Source organism: Cynocephalus volans, chromosome 8, assembly GCF_027409185.1.
Source record: "Cynocephalus volans isolate mCynVol1 chromosome 8, mCynVol1.pri, whole genome shotgun sequence".
NCBI lineage: Eukaryota > Metazoa > Chordata > Mammalia > Dermoptera > Cynocephalidae > Cynocephalus > Cynocephalus volans.
The window spans coordinates 12960863-12983043 of NC_084467.1; the positions used below are offsets into that span (position 1 = coordinate 12960863).

Here is a 22181-nt window from a genome sequence, read left to right on the forward strand (position 1 = left end):
GCAGCTGTGACCTGGCAAACGATAACCCCAAGTCTGATGCCCAGGGAGGACCAATGTGAGCATCAGCGGCAGTTCAGCAGGGGGCAGCGGCAGAGAGACAGGAAGCTGGCCGGGCATTCGTGGGCCTCACGGCTGGTGTGGCTGTTCCCGGCGGGGGTGGAGGCAGGGAGGAGGAGGGTGGCCAGAGAATTGAGCAGACAGACATTCTATGACAGGCCCTGACGTCCCTAAGGGGGATCAGAGGGAGACGCTTGGAGGACAGACACCAGCTCTTTCCAGACATGCTCTGAGCCTCCAAAAGGGAAAGGCACAGAGCTCCATTTTCTACCTGCAGCCAGAGCGCCACCAGAGCAAACTCTGACAGATCACATCGCTTGCCAGCTCCCTGCTGACTCAGGATTAAGCCCTGATTCCTCGCCGTGGCCTTCAAGGCCTGGCCAGACCTGTCGTCCTCTCCAGTCTCACCTCCTCCTCTTTGCCCACTCACCCTGCTCCACCCACACTGGCTGCCTTTCTGCTCCCCAGACTCCAAGCTCCATGACCTTTGGAAAGCCATCCTGCCTCTTTTCACCTGCCCAACTCTACTGCTCCTCAGCCACAGCATAATTGTCCCTTCTTCCAGGAAGCCTTCTTGAGTCTCCACACCAGAGTAGCTTTGCTGGGACTACACAGGGACTGTACACATCCTTTTTGGGAGGACTTAGGATGATCAGGATGACACAGATACCCACGTCAAATGTGGGTGTCTGCCACTGGACTGTGGGCAGGAGCTGTGTTTCTCTTGTTCTTTCAGCATCCCCTGGGCCTGCCCTAGTCCTGGAATATAAAAGATGCTCAATGAGTGTTTATGGGATGAAGAAAGAGTGTGAACATTTCACTGGTCCAGGTGTAGAAATACTGGCCAGGTTCAGGCCCACAGGGAATGCATGATTTTTCCAGGACTGCAGAGGGGAGGTTGGAAGGCTTCCTGGGCTGCTGAGACTCAGAGGCCTCTGCAGAGTCTGCTGTCACAGGATGTAGCCACAGACACAGAGAAAGCATATTCAGGGCTGACCCAGGGCTGGGGCAGAACCTTGCTGCAGAGCCTGGAAGAAGGGTCTCCAAACAGGCCTGAGGGACCTACCCCACCTGCAGAGACTCTGTGTTGGGCTGCTAGGCCCCAGTCTTCTCACTTGGCTGTATTTATTTGACTTTTTTGGGGAGGCTGGCTAGTATGGGGATCTTGACCTTGGTGTTATTAGCACCACACTCTCCCAAGTAAGCTAACCGGCCAGCCCTATTTTACTTTTTAAAGTACCCATCTATTTATAATTTAACCTAGGCTTCAGATTGCTATTATAAAAGTCACATATGCCCACGGCAAAATTTATAAGATACAGAACGGCAGAAAATGGAAAATAGTTAGAGGTAACAGCCTGGATGTACACACAGCAAAACTGATGAAGCTTAAAAACTGGTTGAGGGAAAACTACAGAGCAGAATGAGATCAGGAACATCATGCTATCTGCACAAATTAAAAATACATGCACACCAATGATACTGCATATTTCCTAAGAATCATAAGAACAGAAAGAGACACATTAAACCCATTAAAATGGTCCTTTGTGGGGGAGAAGAACAGGAGTAGGGGAGAAGAACAGGAGTAGGGGAATGCAAAATAAAAGAAAATAAATAAATGAATGAAGGAACAAATGAATGAATGGTGAATGAATGAATGAATGAATGGAAACAGGAGAGGGGCTGTGCAGGCACCATCAGAGATAACATGTCTTGAACGGTGAATGAGTAAGGATCTCCCCCAACCCCTTGAATTTTAAAATAAAAGAAAAGGCAAAATAATAAGAGCAGATGCCTTTGCAGCACTCTGTCTATTGCAGGTACATTTATTCTTTACAACAGCTCTATGAACTGGGTAACTGCTCTGCAGCTGTCTCTATAAGGAGCCTGTGCTCTGTCATTAGTGTGCTGTGTGTCTGGGAGCCTGTCCTGGGCCTCAGTCTCCTGATCTGTGAACTGGGTGTTGTCTGCTTGGTGGGAGGACCATGTCTGCCTGAGGGATCCAGTTTGGGGCTCTCCCCGTGGAAGCCCCTCAGTTCAGGGTGGTGTCTGCCCTGAAAGCTAGTTACCTTCTTTGGGTTGTTCTTCTCCACCACGCCATCCCGGTCTGCATCCACATCCAGGGAGATCTCTGGGGACAAGAGACATGGGTGAGTTGCTGAGCCTGCCAGACAGGATGGGGCCGTGGACAAGAGGAGAACCTGTGGGATTAGGGTGCAGCTCACCCATTCACGCAGTCACTGGAAATGGAGGGCCTTGCTGAGGTCATCTTCTCCAGCCCCCTGCCTCAATACCCCAGTACCTGCTGGAGAACTCAGCAGACACTGTGCAGACTTCGCAGCTTCCAGATTCCAAAGCTGCTGTTGGGTAGGTCAGGGCTGTCCCAGTACTTCATTGTTCTGGGTGGGGGTTGTGGGGCTGGCCCTCAGTCTGCAGATCTGGGAACCTCAGTTCAGAGAGGCAAAGTCACATGCCTGAGGTCACACAGGTGGCATTAGCTGAACTGGGGTACAATTTGTGCTTGGTCTGTTTCATAGTTCATGTTTCAAAAACTTACAGGCACAGGATTCGTCTGTCCTGGGCGGCATGTGTATATGTGTGCACATGTACACCTGTGTGTGTGCACATCTCTCTTTCTCTCCCAGAACTTGCAGTGGTCTAGATCCTACCTCCAAGGACTGAGGGTTTTACTTTGGGTGGGAAACCATGTCTCCAACCCCGCTTGATCTAAGGGTGCCTGTGAACTCAAGGCTTCAGACAGAGTATCCAGGGTGGGGCCCCCACTTACTCCCTCTTTTGGAGAAAGGAACCTTCAGCATCCCTAGGCCATGGAGACAGGCTTTATGGAGGCTGTGGGGCAGTGAAAAGTTTAGCATCAGGCAGTGTTGGGTTTGAACCCTGGTTCTGTGATTACGAGCTGGGTGACTTTTGGAAGGTTAGACAACCTCTCTGAGCCCCAGTTTCCTTACCTATAACATAGGGCCCTTTCCAGGTATAGCAGTTACACTGACTGCAATGGTAGGCATTATTAACAATTTGAACAGAGACAGTGACGTTGGGAGTGTGTCACAGAATGAGATGTGCCAGTTCCAAGTCCTTGGACCTGCCCGAGTGGGCTTGTCCCACGCCGAGCATGACTTGGACCATGGTGGGAGTTGGGTGGGAACAAATGCATTCCTGGTCAGTCCCCTTGGCAGGCATGCCTTCTCCATAAATGGGGTGGGGAGGAGGGTCCTGGCACAGGCAGGGCACTAATGTCACCCTTCTCTGGGAGGCTCAGCCCAATGGAGTCCAGGGACCACATTCTAGTCCTCCTTTGCCCACAGCCCAATTCCTTCTCAACCGTGAAAGTGACTTTTCTGGGTCTAGTAGGAGGCAGGAGGGTGGACGTTGTAAGGGTGCTTGGTCCTGGGAGAGGCAGCCCTCCAGTGTCCCAACCTCTGCAGCACTGCTGTGAGTTAGATGCCATTAGGCATAACTTTATGAACTCCTCCCACTGATGCCATTCATTCAACACGTCACTGGAGCATCTACTGGGTCCTAGGCACTGGGCATGGGGGCACAGTGCCTGCTCTCAAGGAGCCCACGGTGTGTGAGATACATATGATGGCTCCCATTTCACAGGTGAGCAAATGTGGGCTCAGAAGTCACCTGTCAGCACACCAGGCTGATGATCCGGGAGGCTGGTGCAGGGAGGGAGGGAAGGCAGTGCCACCAGCTGCTGTGAAGAGGCTGAGGGCTCAGGTGCAGGGACAATATTGGTTTTGGCTCCCAGACCTTCACAAACTTTCCAGCTGTCACACCCCAGTGAATGCAGCCTTTCAGGGAGGTTGGCTTCCTGACGCTCCTCCTGGGAACTAGCTGTAGACCCAGACTCCTTAGGAGCCTCTCCCCGCTTGTCAGGATACCCACTTCTCCCACGTGTGCAGCTCCCTCCGCCAGCTGCAGGGCACGCTCCACTCCACGCTCCACGACACACTCTCCTCTGGTTACATGCAGATGAGGAAACCGAGGCACCCAGCAAGGATGTGCCACTAAAGCTCCCAGAGAGCGCAGGGCCAGGCATCCCACTTGGGCCTCTGACTGCAGATCCCTGCTCTCTGCTGTTCCCAGGCCGACCTCTGGCTGACCTCCACCCTGGGCTGTTTCGAAAAGCCACGCCCACCTTCAAAGACCCAAGACTTGCTCCTCTTAAGGTCATTCATAGAGCAGGGGACCATATCCCACCCTGGCAGCCTTGTGGCCTTTGTCTCTAGGCTGCAAGGTGAAACTATACTTAGACTCCTTGTGGTGTATCCTTTTTTTTCTTTTTATTTTAAAGATGACCGGTAAGGGGATCTTAACCCTTGACTTGGTGTTGTCAGCACCACACTCTCCCAATGAGCTAACCGGCCATCCCTATGTGGGATCCGAACCCGTGGCCTTGGTGTTATCAGCACCACGCTCTCCAAAGTGAGCCACGGGCTGGCCCCTTGTGGTGCATCCTTTAAAGCAGTGGGTCAGAGGAGAGAAATATGAAGCACTTTATATGGCTTTATTTCATTACATATTTCTTAAATTAAAAAATTTTATTAATGTAATATTTGCACATAGTGCAAAAAAGAAAAAAATCAAATCAAGGAGTACCAAACTGCTTCTAAAGAAAGAGAGCAGTTCCCTGTCGAGCCCTTCTCCTTACCTGCCTCAGGCAACCTACCTAGTGCTAAATAATGTGCTTATAGCTATGTACTGATTTATTAAACTCAGACATGTTTCATTGCCTTCCTGTTATGTAATTTGGGCATTTCATAATTGGGCTCATTTGTCACCTCTCCCAACCTCCCACAGTGCTTCACAATTTCTCTCTCATGACCCATGACCTGTCCCCATAGTCAACAAGAATGGCCTCCTCTCCCCTCTTGAGCCCCCATCAAGTTACAAGCCATTTCCCCAGGACTTCTTCCCTGTGAGGCTTCCCCCAATGTCCAATTTAACTAGAGTCCAATGGAATGATGCTTATAGGGACAGAGAACAGGGCTGGCATGGCCTGCCCAGAACTCTGCCCTCCTGGGATGGCTCTGCCTTTCCCAGGGGGAGGAGGAGGGATAGGACAACTGTTTCAGGGCCTCTGGGCTCCAGACAACATTTCCCAGAGGCTCTGGATCCTACCTCAGCTCCCCAAAATAGCCCCAAGGTGTCAGGTGGCACCCTGGGTGTAGGGCAGATTAACGGGAAATGTCACTAGGACTGGGTTCAAGGCAGTCTGCCCTGAGAATTAAGACATTGAGGCCTCAGCCATAACCCAGAGGCATAAGCATTTTGGTGGGCGGCCAGCCCCATGGACAGTGTCAGGGAGCCTGGCCTTCTTGCCTTACTGAGCAGCTTGGGGTGTGGTGGGGAGGAAGGGCTCCCTCTCCCACAGCCAACTGGGCAATTATCCTAGGCTCTGGGGAAGGGGCACAGGAACAAGCTCCTCAGGTGCATGCTCAAAATTCTCCAGACCCATGTATGGGTACTGCTCCCAGTGCCAGGACACAGCAGAGGCTGGGACACTTCCTCCCACTCTCCCCAAACAGGGAAGCCTTTGCAAATCAGCCCTAATCGAAGCCTTGAAGGTCCTCAGGGATTAATAAACTCAAAACCCTCATTTTATAGCTTGGAAAAAGGGTGGGCTACCTGTCAAGGTCACACAGCATGTCCTTGGCAAGACTGGGGCCAAGACCCAGGGCCTGATTTGGCTAAAGGCACTACAGGTTTGTTCCCAAATCCCAGGAGAAGAGAGGGGTGGTAAGTTTCTTCACTTTCACCCAGGCAGAGAGAAAATGTGGCTACCCAAGAGGAGAGGAGAAAAGAAAGAGGCGTCAGCTGAGCACCTGATCTGTGCCAGGCGCTTTGCATGCATCATGCTGCCGAATTCTCGTAAGCATCATGTAAGAGTGCTCTGTGAATTCCATTTTGCAGATGAGGAAACAAGGCTCAGGGGGGTGATGAGTCTTGCCCAAGGTCACAATGCAGCTGCAGGGGCAGAGCCAGAACTTAGACTTATTTCTGTCTACTCTGAAGCTCTGTCTTTCTACTCAGTGTGGTCTCAGGACAGGACTTGGATAAGATGGATTCAGACATATCTTTGCAAGGGCACTCCCACCATCTCCAGATGTTTAGGATGTCTATGCCTCTGAGGTGCTGCCCCTAATATTCACTCAGGATATGGGGCTCGAGGGCTCCTGGGGTAGATGCCCAAAGGAAGAGAGGACCTGGAGGGGACAGCTAGACCTGTGGTTCCCAAGGGAAACCAGATTTTCACCAGGGTCCTTCCTGGTAGAACAGGAAACATAAGTTCAGTGGGGTGAATTTTTCATAAAGCTTTATTTTTGCAATGTAAATGACTGTCCTTTATTCTGAGATTATGCCCTGCCTGTTTTTTTTTGGTATTAAAATGATGATGATAGTTGATAGCAAATTGTTTTATTAAATGCCTTTTTTTTTTTTTGGCCAAGCATCAAAGTTGTCTAATTTTTTGGGAGGGGGAGGGGGCCCATGGAATCTAAATATCTGGAACTTGTGGCAGTTAAATAATTAAGTGAAATCACAACCTCAGGACCTCAAATGGATGAGCTCAGTCATTTATCATGGGCATATTTGGTATCTTCTGGGGCTCAGCCCTGCTGCTTCTGTGAGCAGCCTTCTTCTGAGCACAGCTTTGTGGTTTTCTAGTGGAGAGGAAGGGTCTGATCCTGCCTCCCTCTGGTGCTTTATTTTGCAATCTATGCTAAGTCTGTCTTGTTAATGGTGCAGTCAGCTCTCTGAAATCACCCTCGTTTGACAGGTCTCTGGCCACTGCCCTTCTTGCTTACGTCCTCAGGTGTCCCTCTCTGTGGGATTAGGTTTCCCCAGGGACAGTCATCTGAGATAGGCTGGGGGCTATGTGTGCATGCAAAGTTTGCACACGTGCCAGGGCTCAGCACAGCCCAGGAGTCTTTGGTTACCATCTTCCAAGGCTCCCCTGAGGTCATTAGGAGGTCCCCCACCCCAGGGCTGGGTGCCCCCTCAGTGCAAAAAGAGGGACAGGGTGACCAGCAACCAAGTCTGTTTGGGAATTAGCTGAGAAGCAGAAGAGCACTGCCGTTGAGCCTATTTCAGCGGCTAAGAGCACAGAGAAAGCTAGAGAAGGTGGGGCTGGCTTGGGAGCTGTTACTTTTTGGGGAGGTTCCAAGACCCCTATAGAATGTGAGATAACTGAAATGATTCAGTGTCCCACCAACCACTTTCCAGGTGGGTGGCCTCAGGCAAGTTTTTGTTCTGTTGTTTTATGTTTTCTGAGCCTTGGTTTTTTCATCTGTAAAATGGGGATATAATAGTGTCTATCCTTGAAATGGTTGTAAGATTAGATTGAAATCATGACAGTGAAACATCTAATATGAGCACACTGTAGGTGCTCAATAAATGTCAGGTGTCTATCATCTTCTTCCTCCTCCTCCTCAAACCACCCAGCACAGTTCCAGACACAGAGCAGGTGTGTGATAAATAGGAGACATCACTATTATTTTTAAAGCATTCAGCACATAGTTGGTGTTCCATCACTGGTAGTTTCCTTCCTCTGCCATGTAGCAACTTGGTCAATGTTAGACCAAGGCTGGATGAACAAAACGAACCTCTGACATGTCCTCCTGGCTTAATCATTTTATGGTTAAAAAATAAAATAACATAAAATAAAAGTAAACACCTTAACCGCAGGAGGGTTGAGCTACTGAAGGTTCAGAAGATCTCATCCTGGGCCCTGCTGAGCCAGGCTGGACTCTGCCTGCCCAGTGTGCAGGCATGGTACCCAGGGCAAGTGGTGTGGTGCAGTGGAAAGAACTGGGAGGGAGATAACCCTGAGTTCTGGACTCAACTTGCCATTGAGTTGCTGTGTGACTTTGATGAGTTCCCTAACCTCTCTGGATCTCACCATCCTATGGGTCAAATGAAGGGCTTGGACTGGGTGAGTTAGAGACCCAGGGCTGCATCTCTGTGCCCCGGGGCTGGGGCTGGGGAGGACCAGTGGGCGTTGGGGATTGTCAAAGACATCGTCAGGCTTTGTAGACTGTGGCCATTTCCCTTACCAGGAGAGGAAAGCTCTTCTCCAGGCTGCAGGGGAGAGGTGGGGGAGGAACAGACTTTCCTCTTTGTCCTCCATGGCCCACAGAGCCTGTGATGGGGATCCTGACGTTGGTGAGTCACTGGCAGACCAGGGAATGCCTCCTCCTGCAGGAAGCCCCCCATTCCAGTAGGAAAGGGCAGGGCACATGCAGCATCTTTCCACAGGCCTGCATTATTCAGGAGAAGCTCCAAGTGCCAGGTCTGCAGCATTGGAAGCAGCCCAATGGCCACCAAGAAGGGTAGCAATGCCACACCAACTCACCAATGGCCGTGAGGAAGAGCCCCGCCTGGTCGATGGGAATGGTCCCTTCTTCGTCATAGTAGTTGACGGTGACCTTGGTGTGGGGTGGAGAGAAGAGCAGAGATCACAGTTCACAAGCAGGATAATCTGAAGTAATCATCTTCCCTGCCTCACACCTCACAACTTGTCATGCCAACCTTCTCCAAACATCTGAACCCTCTCCTCCAGGAAGCACTCCTCTGTTGGTGGGCTGCGTCTCCCAGATAATTGAACTAGATGGTGAGCTCCCCTCCTCTCAGGGTGCAGTCAGTGTGCCGCCTGCCCATCTGTGCCTTGTGTGCATTCTGCTGCCTGCAGAGTCCCCACAGCTGCCGTGTTGTATGTCCAGCTTCTGCTAAGCTCCCAGGGGACAGGGCTGAGGTTTTCTTTGGATAATGCCCAGTGCCATTGCTGAGATATGACAAAGTTCATAAGAAGGGAACCCAGAGAGGAGACAGTTCTGGTCTTGGCTTTACCACTTGGGCAAATCCCTCTAGCCCACGGGTACCCAGAAACCCCTCTCACAGCCAGTGAGACCAAGGATGCTTGTGGCTGTAACTCCCAATGATCCCATGGCTCTGAGTTTCTAAACTGCCTGTCATTCAGCAGTCCACAGTTTTAACCTTCTATGAAGCCACCATTCCGTGGTCTTACATCGTGCTGTGCAACGCAGCAGCCACTAGCCCATGAGGCTACTGAGCATGTGAAATGTGGCTAGTCTGAACTGAGATGTGCTGTAAGTGTAAAACACACACGGGATTTCGATTTGGTATGAAGAACGGTACAGACCCTTGGTTAACATTTTTTATATTGATGACATGTCAAAAGGATAATATTTCGATATATGGGGTTATGTAAAATACATTCTGAAAACTGGAAATGATGTAGGTGGCTCTCTTTCTGTTTCCACTGGACAGGGCTGGTCGTGCCTGCCTCCATTCCCGCATGGCTCCTGGGCTCCCGCGGCCCTCGAGGCCTGACTTCCCCAGCCAAGGTACCTTGTCACTGCTGGCCTCGGTGCTCGCCTGGCTCATGGTGAGCCGCAGTGTGGTACTAGGTGACAGAGGCCAGCGCTGTTTGCCATTGGTGGCCACCTCCTCAGCCTGCCCGTCCCGTACGATCTCCACCCGCACGCGCTCTGAGTGCTTCAGGCTGAAGGTTTGGGCCCCGGCTGGGGCCGCGCTATAGAGAGAGAGAACAGAGGGTCAGCAGAAACCCTGGGGCAGGTGGGACAAGGGGCTTCAGGAGAAGACTCCTGGAGGGGCAAGGATGCAAGGGCCCTGCCAGGTCATCTGGTCTGGGGGACCCCAAAGGAACCAACTGCTTTGCAATCACTTGGTAGTGGAGAGAGCACTTGCTAAACATACAGATTCCTTGGGCCAATCTTGTACCTACTGAATCCGAATGTTGGAGAGTGGGGCCCAGGAATCTGAATTCTTAACAAGTTTCCTCATGCTTTGGATGGGTGGCCTGCTTTGGGAGCCACATGGCACTGTAAGGGCATATGACTGAGGTCTAGACTGAGGAGTGAATTTGGTCCAAAGGTAGAGCTGGGCCTAGAACCCTGTCTTCCTGTCCAGTGTCTCTGAGCCAAGTGCTGAGTTCTCACAGAGCCAGAGCCAGGAACCTGGGTCCTAAAGGGGTAGGGCTGAGGTGGCTCTGTCACAAAGACCCTCTCTTTCCCGCTGCCCCAGCTTTTCTTGGCCTGGAATTCCTCACCTTCTGAGAGTCATTCCCTGGGGTTCAGGGGTGGTCTTCTATTGAAAGGGAAATACTTCTGGAATTCTTAAAAAGCCATCAGGACTTCAGGGTAGGAGAACTAACTGGTTTGAACTGGCTGCTATCAATGTTTGTGCTCCACGTTCCCATTCATACATTGAAGCCCTAAACCCCAGTGTGACAGTATTTGGAGATAAGGGCTTTTAGGAGGTAATTAAGATTACATGAGATCATAAAGGTGGGGTTCTAATTCAATAGGATTGGTGGCCTTATCAGAAGAGAAAGAGAGAGATCTCTCTCTCCATGCGCACACACCAAGGAAAGGCCATGTGAGGACACAGTGACAAGGTGGCTATCTGCAAGCCAAGAAGAGAGACTGCACCAGAAACTGACCTTGGTGGCACCCTGATCTCGGACTTCCAGCCTCCAGAACTGTGAGAAAATGAATTAGTTTTTAAGCCACCCAGTCTATGGTGCTGTGTTACGGCAGTTATGGCTTAAGGAGAGGCAACGGGAAGGACAGGGAGACCCAGGAGGAAGGTGCCCAGGGTGATGGCTTTGCTAAATCCAGCCCCAGTCTGAAGGTTCCTAGAAGCCAAAGAGGGCTCGGAGGGATTCAAGTGAGATTCTCATGGGATTTGTGACTAAGACGTAGGTGTAAGAGTGTCTCAAAAGCACATCTGCTATTTTGGGATCCCGGTGTTCCTGGGTTCTCGGAGTTCTCAACTGTGGTCAGGCATCAGAATCACCAGGGGTGCTGTTTAAACCTTCAGGGTATTTTTTTAAGGCTGCAGGTTTGTGGACCCTACCCCTGGAGAGTCTGGCTGGCATGACTGAGGCATGGCCAGGGCAGCTAAAGATGTGAACAGTGGCCAGGGCTGAGTGAGAGGTTGGGCCAGTGGCTCTCAAGGGTCAGGGTCAGCAGCACCTGGTCGGCTTGTCAAAACGCAGCCCCACCTCAGAGTTTCAGATTCAGTCGGTCTGTAATGGGGACCGAGAATTTGCATTTCTCACCTGTTTCTAGAACCTGTTGATGCTGTGGGTTCTGGGGCCACACTTTGAGAACCACTGGTCTTGACATTCATTAATGCAGTCTGATGGTTTGAGCCCTGGGGTGGCCAAGGCCATGAGTGTGAGTCTGTAGAGGCCACCAGGCAGCCTTGCTCTGACCCAGGCCACAGACTGCAGGGGCTATTGGTAGGAGAGAGTGGGCAAGGGTCTGGCAGCCCATGCTCGGTGATGGGAGAAAAGCTCCAGCACCCTCTATTTCTTGTCCCTCTGCCCCCTTCCAAACGCTTTAGCCTGTCACGGGGACACTGGACTGATCAGAGGCTGGACACCTGTTGGGCTACATTTTTGCCCTGTGGAATTGTCACGTGGTGTTGCCACATGTGCCTTTCCTCCTCTGGGTTTTAAGAGTCCCGGGGGCAGGGTTCTCTTCCTTTCTTATCCTTCAGAGCCTAGCACAGGGCTGGGCACATCACACACACTCACAAAGGGGGTGGAACTGACAGGGTAGAAGGCCAGCTGTTCCCAGAGGGAGGTGTGGGTATGAGCCTCACATGCGTTAGGTGGCACCTGGATGAATGATTTAAAAGAAGACTTATGTGTTTATTACATGCAGTGTCTTTTTATGGCAACTGATAAAACCTTGCCATTTATGGTAATGCTATGAAATCTCCATTTAAAATAAAGTTATTAAGAAAAATGTGAGTTGGTTTAAAGAAAAATGTGAAGTTAATAGTGCTGCAGGTGGAGTACGGTTTTGGCAAAAATCATGAATATCTGGGAAATTGTGGACTCAGGTCTGGGAAACGTTCCTCTAGTACAAGTCTCACCTTTGACCATCAACTTGATCGGTGGCCTTGAACAAGGGGCTTTCTCTCTCATCGAGTGTTAAATGAGAGGACGGGACTGAGTCAGAGGTGACTCGAACCTAGAGGGTACAGAGGGCAGGCCCAGGGCAAAGGGGTGGGGAGGGAGGCTCTGGAAAGTTAGGGATCTCTCTGCCGGATCCCTGCCCCCCTTTAACCAGAGCCACTGTTATTTCATCTGGTTTTATATAGTGAGCTTCTGCATACAATTCTATTTAGAAAACTAATGCTTTACAAGCTGATCTCTTAGGACCCTGACTCTTAATGACTGTAAGCAATGCTTCCTGCCCGCCTTCGTTCCTCTGGGCCAGTGAGAAACTGGAGGAGGCCCCAGAGGCTCAGAGGGTTAACATCAGGCCCACATCGAAGCTCCTCCTACCAGTCAGCACCAGCAGGCTCCGAGCTGAGCAAACAGCTATTCTTGGAGCGGCCCTGGCAGATGCAACAAAGGTGCCCATTGTTCCCCTGCAGATCCTGCTGGCTGCCTCCTCCCCAGGAAGAGCCTCTTAGAATCCCCCGGCAGAAACCTGAGTGCCAGGGGCTGTGGGCACATCGATTGTCCCTGGAGGCTGCAAGCAGAGGCCCATGACAGTATGGAGGGAAAGGGAGTGGGAGCGGGGATGGTCATGACCTCCCTGCTTGTTGGAAAGAGGCTAAAGATAGTGTGGACGGAAGGGCAGGCTGCCCACTTCTGCTTTGCCTGTTGTATCCCAGCATCCAGGATACGGTTGTGCCAATGTATTCTTTGGGAAGAAGTGAATGAATGAATTCAACCTTCTTGGCTTTCCAAGCTGTATTACCAGAGTGATTTTTTAAAACACAGAAATTGAGTCATTTGTTTGCTTGAACATATTTTGTGCCTCCTCGGTGCCTACCCATAATATAAAATGCAACTCTTTAGCCTGGTGTGCAACCAGTGGCATTTAGCCACTGCGTCGCAGCTTGACTCTCCAGCCTCATTTTCTGCAACTCCTGCCTCCCCCTGAATTCCCTACATTGTTCCACCTCACTGTGCATTTTTGCATATGCTGTTCCTTCGACCTGCAATACTCTTCCCTGACTTCTCTACCTGGCAGATGTCCATCTCTCACTGAAGACCCAACTCAGTCGATTTGTCCCCATGTATGTTTTCCCTTGTGGCAGTTAGCTCCTTGGAGGTAGTGGACTGCATCTTCTTTAAAAAAATTTTTTTTGTTTCCATACCTGGCCTGGTATAGGCACACTGTAAGTATAAATATTTGCTTTAGGAAGGACTGGAAGAGGAAGGCTTGCTTACATGGTCATTCATTCCCTCAACATATTTACTGAGCACTTACGAGGGGCCTTCAAAAAGTTCATGGAAAGACTCATATAATCTTGCAATTCCCCTTTTTCATGGAACCTTCTGAAGTACTCTCACACTATGTGCCGGGCACAGTTCTAGGTGCTGTGGGTAGACTGGTGAAAAAGATAACATGTTCCTTGGGCCCAAAGACTGTACATTCTAGAGAAGAGAAAGGCTTCCAATGGATCACACAATTAATTGTGTGAGCACAGCTGTGATAATTGCTATAAAGGAAAAGTGTGGGGTTACCATGAGGCCCAGGTCTGGGGTCCATGGAGGGATGCCCTGAGGAAGTGGCATTTGAGCTAAGGTCTAAACTTCACAGTTTAAAGGACAGACAAGAATTAATTAGACCAGTGTATTAGTATCACCTACAGGACCTGTTAAAATCCAGGTTGAAATGCCTGACCCCTGCATTCCTGATTTATCAGGTGTGAGATGGGGCCTAAGAAACTGCATTTCTAACCCACTCCCAGGTGATGCTGATGCTGCTGGCCCAGAGACCACAGTTTGAGAACCACTGAATTGGACAAAGGGAGGAGAGAAAGAGGGGCAGAGGTTTCCAAGCAACCAGGACAGCCTGGGTGATGACCCAAGGTGGAATTTAGCCTGGCACGTTCGAGAAACTGGAAGAAGGTGAGGGTGGCTGGAGTTTGTGAGCAAGGGCAAGGGAGAGTGGTAAACTACATCCTAAACCATGGTGGGGAGCCACCTGTCTCCTTAGAGTGGAGGGAAGTCACTGAAGTTTCTAAGCAGGGGAGGCATGATCATTTTTGCACTGTAGACAGATCACCCGGGGTGCAGAATCCCCCAGTGTGTGGTAGGTGGGTGGAAATGGATTTCAGGATAGCAATCGTGGAAATGGGAGGACCAGCAAGCAGGTGCCTGCAGCTGTCCAGGTGAGTGATGATGGTGGCTTGGGACTGGGTAGCAGCCATGGAAATGGAGAGAAATGGCCAGTAGGTTGATGTCAAATATCTGCCCAACCCTACAAATGCTGTGTGGCCTCTGGGGAGCCACCCAGACTCTCTGGTCTTCACTGAGTCAGTGGGAGGGTCACTGGCTTGGCCTTGCAGGGCTGGGGAGTCTCACCTAGCCCGAGACTTGAGGGCATGATGTGCCTGCTCCTTGCTGGCATCTGGCTTTTCTGCTTGTGCATCTGGCCTGGGCCTCATTAACACCAGCTGGGGTTCATCCCCAGCATGACCCCAGCTCCTGGCAGCCTAGGTGTGACATCCTGCCCTCGGGTCTTTGGAGGAGTCTTAGAGGGGAGTCGTGGGTGCCAGCCTCACATGCAAACTCATGGCGAGCATCCTCGAGGAGAGAGACGAAGGGAGGGAGGCAAGTGCTGGGGGGTGAAGATTGCAGTCCAGGCCTCACACCTGGGGCTGGGTATGGTGGTGGCTGGAGCCCCGAGGCAGGGCAGCTGCCCCAGACAAGAATTGGCAGGGACAAACCATGATATCTGTCTTTAACCAGCCTCCTTCTCCACCTGGTAACTTCAGCAGCCTTTCTCACTGGGCACTGGTACCTCCAGCTGCCCTGGGCCACTCTTTAAGGAAGAAACAATCTAATCTGTAGTTACTCCCTTCTTCAGAAACCTTCAATGACTCCCTACTACCTATGGAACGAAGTCCAAAGCCTGAACAATGCATCCGAAGTCTTGGTTCGAGCTTATTGATTCTTTAGGCTTACATTCCAGGCTACTGAAACTACGCCATTTCTGCCTCCATGTGCCCCAACTTTCCTGCCAGCCACCTTTGCTCCTGTGTGGCATGTCCTTGGTCTCACTCTGAACTTCTGTCCATCCTTCAAGATCCAGCTCAGTTGCCACCTCTTTCAGGAAGTCTTCCCTGATCTCATCAGCCAGAGTACATCTCTCCCTTCCTTTACTGGTGCCTCAAACAGCACTTACCATATGTTGTTAAGTTAACAACACTTAACAACTTTCTTTCTCATAAGTGTTATAAATTCTTTGAGGGCAGGAACCATGTCTCATTATTATTTGTTTTAGATATATTATAATAAACCCAAAACTAATTCATAATAACTACTTACAGAGTATTTATTATGTGCGAGGCATTGTACCAAACCCTTGGCCCACATGATCTCAGTCCATCCTTTCAATAACCTCATGAGGCCTATACCAATGCCATCCCATTATACAGATGAACACATTGAGGCCCACAAAAGGCAAACACTTTCTGCAAGTCTCAAGGACAGTAATGGCAAAGCGTGAGGTAAACTCAAGCTCTCTGAGACCCTGCCTGGCTGCTGCCTACCTGGGAGAGAATCCACAGGTTAGAATCTTCCCTAATGTCCTCCAGGTAGGGGCACCTGGTGGGGGGCAGAGGAGAGGATCAAGCCTGGCCCAAGAGAGGACCAAATAAGAGGCCCTTAGGGACTTCTAGAGCCCCACTAGCTATTTTGCAGGGGGTGGTCAGAGGCCCAGAGAGGGGACACCAAAGGCCGATTTCCTGTCCTGGATTCCTGGGTGAATGAGATAAGCAGGATTGGGCCCATCAAAGCCCCTGGTTACAGGGTCTGGCATGGCTGGGCAGGAGAGAGCTGTCTCCAAAAACTGGCCTCCCCCAAAGTTTAACAGGTGCGTCTGACCAATTGGGGGTGGGAACCGGGGAGTGGAGTCCCTGCCACCGTATTCCCATCCTGACTCAGGGCCCTGTGGTAAGTGAGGGAAGACCGTCAGGGACCCCAGCTATGCAGGGGACTAGGGGCTCGGCACTCAGGGTGCCAAGTCCTCCTTAGAATCCTCCCACTCCGAGGAAACTAGCCGAAACTGGAGCCCTGGAGCAGATCCTGGCAAGGCCTCCTGTTTAGGGTTGAGGGCTCTGGGTGGTGTTCTAACTTATGGGGCCACCTGACCTGGCCTGAATTCCTCCCATCGTCATTCTCTGGGGAGCCAGTGCTGCTCTGGCCAAGCTTGGCCACTTGCCTTGACCTTCCACAGGCCCCTCCAATGGTCCCTTAAGGCTGGGGGGTGGGGTGGGGAGCTCAGCCCCATGATAGGTTGGTCCACAAGCACCACTGGCCACAGCCATTCATTCATTCACTCAACCAATGAGCCTTTCATTGACTTGAGGGAGAACGGCAAGCAAGTCACAGGAGGGCAGCCCATCAGAGCAGCGAGGGGCCTGGGCCCTGCACCTCCACCAGTCACTAGCTGGGCCATCTTGGACAAATGTTCTGTACTTCAGATTCCCCAGCTGTGAAAGGGGGCAATAACAGAACTTAACTCATAAAGTTCCTGTGAGGTTTAAGCACGTGTAAGTTATTAAATACACGTGAGATGGGCATGCAAAGTGTTAAGAAGGATGCTGGGTACATAATAATTGCTCTACAAATGTTAGCTACTAATATTAAGTAAATAATAAGACCTGCAAGGAAAAAAATGGGTAATGAGAGAGAGTGCCTGGGGCTCAGGGGAGGGCACCATAACATGGGGTGGTCAAAAAAAGCTGCTTTGAGGAGGTGACGTTTGAGCTGAGACTTGGCTGATGAAATGCCAGGCTTGTGGAGGTCTGGGGGATGGTGTTCCAGGCAGAGGGAACAGCAACTGCAAAGGCCCTGAGGCAGGAATGAGCTTGGGGAGTTCAAGAGCTAACAGCATCCACAAAGCCAGTGTGGCTGGAGTGGAGTGTGAGCAGGAGAATCACTAGGAGATAGGACCAGTGAGGTGGGGCTTGGTAAACCGTGGGAGGGGATCCCATGGCACCCCAAGCCCCTTCGCTGCAAATTCGATCTCAGACCCTCCTGGCCTTTGTCTTAATGATATTTTTTGAAACAAATAAATCCTCAGTACTCACACAAACTGAAAGACAGAGAAAGTCTGGGAGTTGTCGGGGGAGTGAAATGGAGAATAATTTAAATTCCCTAGGCTCTTCCCCAAGGCAGGATGAATGACTGTATTTGTTCCTTGTTTTCCTAACCCTTTACTGTGCCAAAGTCTAGCAACTGCTGCCCTGGTACCCTCTTATCTTCTGCCGGAGAGTGATGGGCAAGCCTCTGTCAGGGAAAATGGCTGGTCAGCCTCTGCCCTGGGGAATCTGGGGGAAGGGGCTGGGGGATCATTTCCACCTGCCATCTCATGGGCTCATCTTGAGGTCAGATGTAACCAGCAGACTGCTCTGCAGAGGCAAGAGACCATCCTTTAACCTCATCTCTTTGCTCCTGCAGACCTGAAGCTCCTGCAGACCTCAGGATATGGATCCTGGCCTCTCTCCACTAAGGAGGAGAAGGGGACACCTGCTTTATTGAGAGCTCTCACCCCATTAGACAGATGCATAAACCAAGGGAAGGACAGAAGCCATCTGCAAGGCCCTGTTTGTGAATCATTGGGAGGGTTGGGCAGAGTGTGACCATCCTGCTACTTTACTCCAAGGCTTCTCTCTTTCCCATCCTTCCAGACTCTGGGGATGTCTGTGCCTCCAGAAAATGGGAAACACAACTCACAAGAGGGGGGTGGGGAAAGTAAAACAAACCTGGGGACACCACTCACTCTGTGCCCTTTCTCCAACTTCAAGCCTGAATCAGATGGGGACCCAGGCCAGCCCCAGTGAGGAAATGGCTGCCAGCTAAAGGGACCATTGGGTGATACCACGTAGGTAAGGCATAACTGTGACAGACCAAAGGTAAGTATATCTAGGAAGAGCAGAAGGAAACAACAAGTATCTTTAACAACAATCACAAAGTACAATCTTTAGAAAAATCCTACTTCCTTCTTTCTGTGCATCTACTCTTAGCTTGCTGGAGACTAGCAGTCAGAATGTGGCTGGGCCAGGGCATCCATCCCCCAAGGGGCCAGTTTTGCTGGGAGAGGGTGGGTGGTCCAAAGCTAAGTGGTCAACTGTTCATCACTGTGACCACATGTCCAGCTTCTACCAGGCACAAGGTTCTTCCTGGTGTTCTGTAATTGACTCTCATTTGGGAAAATAAAGGCTCAGAGAGGTAAAGCAACTTGCCCAAGGTCACCCAGCAAGTGGATGTGAACCTGGTCTGGGTTACCTCAAATCCTGCCTCTTTCTGCTGCCCTGCAGGCTTCTCAGTCCCTAAGGGCAGCCTGTACTCTGAGCACCTGCAGCAGAGGAGGCAGAGAGATAATACTAGCAGGGCAGCTCCTGACGGGACCATGAGGTTGAGGGATGGGGCAGGCCAGCCTCCTGCTGTGTGTGCAGCTGAATCTCAGGAAAGGGAGCCCAGAGCCCTTGGCAAAGAGGGTGGGGGCTAAGCCTGTTCACTTACCCTTGTGACTCACAAGGAGTGAGTGGTCAGGACACCACCAGTCTCAGCATTATTGCATTTGGGGCTGAACATTTCTTTGTTTGGGGAGCTGTCCTATGCATTGTAGGATGTTTAGTGGCATCCCTGTCCTCTACCCCCTAGATGCCAGTGGCACCCCCCAAATTGTGACAACCAAAAATGTCTCCAGACAACAACAGCAGTCACCTGCCAAGGGTGCAAAATTGAGACTTACTGGTCTAGTGGAAGGAAGCCTCTTTTATAACTAAGGAGCCTGGGCTATTAGGGACACCACTCCCTAAGTAATTGGGCCCAGGGTCACCCAGCCTGGTTTGTTGGGGTCTCCTTGGAGGCCCTGGGGGGCATCACTTGGGGTCTTGAGCCAGGATCTGTGCCCAGAAGAACTCAGTGGGAAGTGGAGGGCCAAATAGGGGTGGGTGAAGTCTCTGGGGGCAGTGGGCTCCTGGCCAGGGTGGAGGGTAGAAGGGACACAGGCTGAGAGTCATCCCTGCTATTTTTAGGGTCAGACAGGATAGAGTGGAGGATAAGAGCATGAGTTTTGAGTCAGACAGACTTGGCCCTGAGTCCTGTGTGACACTGGGCAAATGGCCTCATCTCTCTGAGCCTCACTTTCCTCATCTACAAAATGGGATGATCAAAGAACGACCTCCAAGGTCTATGGCAAGGATGAAACGAGATGATACATTTGATTCATAAGCACTCACTAATGTCTCCTGCTATTAACAATACTGACAGCAGCTCTTATTCCTACAGATATTAGCAGTAACAATAGCAGTAATAGTCCAGGCTCTTTAGTTATAAAAGAGACTTCCTTCTGCTGGACCAGTAAATCTCAACTGGGGGTGATTTTGCCCCTCCTGGCAGGGGACTGCTGGTGTTGTCTGGAGACATTTTTGGTTGTCACAATTTGGGGGGTGCCACTGGCATCTAGGGGGTAGAGGACAGGGATGCCACTAAACATCCTACAATGCATAGGACAGCTCCCCAAACAAAGAAATGTTCAGCCCCAAATGCAATAATGCTGAGACTGAGAAACTCTGCTCTAGGCCTGTGCTGTCCAGGACAGTGGCCGCCAGCATGTGGACTCTGAGCACTTGAAAAGTGGTTTGTCCGCACTGTGATGTGTTATAAGTGTAAAACACACACCGGATTTCAAAGACTTAGCATGAAAAAAAAATAATGTAAGTTATCTCAATAATTTTTATATTGATTACATATTGAAAGGATAATATTTGAGTATATTGAGTTAAATAAAATATAATATTAAAATTAATTGCCCCTCTTTATTTTAACTTTTTAAAAATGTTGACTAGTAGAAAATTTTAAATGGCACATTAAAGATGTGGACGACTAGAACTTCTAAAATGACAAATGTGGCTTTATTGTGGCTCACATTTGATGTCTTTTGGACAGTGCTGGTTTGGACTGCACTGCCTCTCTTGGTGGTGGTAGTGAATCTTAAGTACAGGTTAGAGGGGTGTGGACTGTTGTGGCTGTGGCTGGCATTTTAAGGAAGGACAAAGGTCACACCTCTGCCCCTGACCAGAGAGGAATGAGTATATACCTGCTCCACTTCCTGCCCCCACCTGGGCTGGGCCTCTCTCTGCCATGATAGAGCGAGGGAAGGGGGCCTGAGCATGGCCCTTCCTTGTCTCCCCACCACCCCACTGCAGGCACCATGCCAACCTTTTAGGCTGCACCAAAAGTACCCCAGCAAATAAACAGGCGGGTATGGTGACAGCTGAGGCTTAGACACCTGAGTGCTCTGGCTCCTGGCCCACTCCCTGGCGGTGCCCAGTTCAGAGCTGGGGGTGGAAAAAGGAGGGGAGCTCTCTCAGGCCACTGGTGCCTGGACCACACTCCATTGCTGTGTTGTGACCTCAGAGACCACCAAGTTCACCTCTGAGGTTTACATGGGGGATGACCGAGGCCCAGGCCCAGGCCAGGGGCAGAGGAGTGGAGAGGGTCCCTGGTCCTGGGGCTTGACGGTATTAAAGTGGCCAGTGCCTGCTGTGGAGGTGGCAGGGGACTGGCTGGGCAGGTGGGCAGGGCTGCCAGGGCTACAGGAGGTAAAGGCAAGAATGGGCTGCGAGCGTGTGTGGGAAGACACAGGGATGGGGTTTGATGGGGTCTGGGAGAAGCAGGGTGCCCCAGGTGAAAGGGTGATTTGGGAGCAATAAGCCACGTTGGCACCTCCATGTGAGCTCAGCTTGAGGCACGGAGAGGTTAGGAGACCCACCCAGGCCATCAGAATTGGCATGCCCCCTCCTCCCAACACTGACCCCCTCCCACCCTAGCAACAGGGAACATTTCAAATGTTTGGAATAGAGGGCTGCAGATAAAAGCCCAGCATGACCCCGCCGGAGGCTCACTCCACCTCTTCATTCGCACCAGCCACACCTTCCCAAGGCCCATCCCACACACTAGGGGAGATGGATCATCTGACTTCCTGGGGCTGGGGTAGTGGTTGGTAGTTGCCTATCCCATGACCTGCTCTCTCAGAAATCCTGCATTCTACCAAGTTCTTAGAAGAGGTGGAGGTAACAGGATCTTAAGTCAGGGGCACACCTCAAAGACCCCTACCTTTGCACCCTGAGTCCCAGGCCCTCAACAGGTGGCATATGGTCCCTCTCTGATCCCACGGTGAAGTCTGAGGAAGGCATTTGGGGACATGGAGCTAGCAGCCTGTGCCTGGAGACAGGCAACCACTAGCAGCCCCCGCCCCCAGGGCGAAACCGGAGCCTGAGCAACCCCTCAGGGCCAGATTCTGCCCCGGGGCAGCTTCCCTCTGCTCCTGCCTCAGCGCCCAGCAAATCTCCAAGGGAGGAAGCAGGCGTGGAGGCTGGGGAGGGTCTGAGGGAAGTGAAAGGGGACAGGACGGTGGAGAGGCTGAGGGCGCCGAGGTCGCCCTGGGAGAGGAGCTGGAGAGGGCCAGGGTGGGAACTGGAGTGAACTGGAGCTGGGGCTGAAGCTGCGTCAGGGTGTCTGGGAGGGTCTCAGGATTTCTGGGGGCGAGATCTCGGGCTGCACGCCGCGGTGGGAGGGGGTGTCGGGGCGGCGCGGTGGCCGCGCTCACCTGTAGACGTCGGTCCAGAGGTAGGTGCCCAGCACGTAGACCGCATCGACGCGGCTCCCGTACTGCAGCCGCACGGTCCGTTCGCGCAGCATCTTCCCCGCCCGCAGTGCCCAGCCCCTTGCCCGCGCTCGCTCGTCCAGGTGCGCCCGGAGCACCTGCCGCAGGTGAGCCCTCTCCAGCAGCACGCACCCGCCGCTCCCGGGCGAGCCCCTTTATCCTGCCGCCGGTGGGCGGGGCGGCCCGCCGGACTCCTCTCCTAGTGGGCCGCGGGCCCGCCCGTCAAGCGTGGCCCCGCCCTCCCCAACTCGCTCCTCACCCCCTCCCCCCGCCGGGGACGGGGACTCAGGCCCCCTTCTGCCTTCCGGACGTCGCAGTCCAGTGGAGCAGAAAATGCAAACGTGGAGCTGCCACAGGGACAGGACAGGAGTTGGTGGGAGCACAGAGAGGTGCCCTAAC

General features: G+C 51.7%; 1 protein-coding gene across 1 annotated transcript in view; it reads right to left on the reverse strand.

Moving 5' to 3' along the window:
* PADI2 (peptidyl arginine deiminase 2) overlaps positions 1-21823 on the reverse strand; it is a 44174-nt gene extending 22351 nt beyond the window's left edge. The window contains exons 1-4 of the mRNA XM_063104868.1: positions 21726-21823; positions 9454-9637; positions 8438-8510; positions 2127-2188 (exon numbers count right to left, since the gene is read on the reverse strand). Coding sequence (XP_062960938.1) covers positions 2127-2188; positions 8438-8510; positions 9454-9637; positions 21726-21817 — 411 coding nt within the window. The 5' untranslated portion in view covers positions 21818-21823. The remainder of the gene's footprint in view (positions 1-2126; positions 2189-8437; positions 8511-9453; positions 9638-21725) is intronic.
* Between the last annotated feature and the right edge of the window lie 358 nt (positions 21824-22181).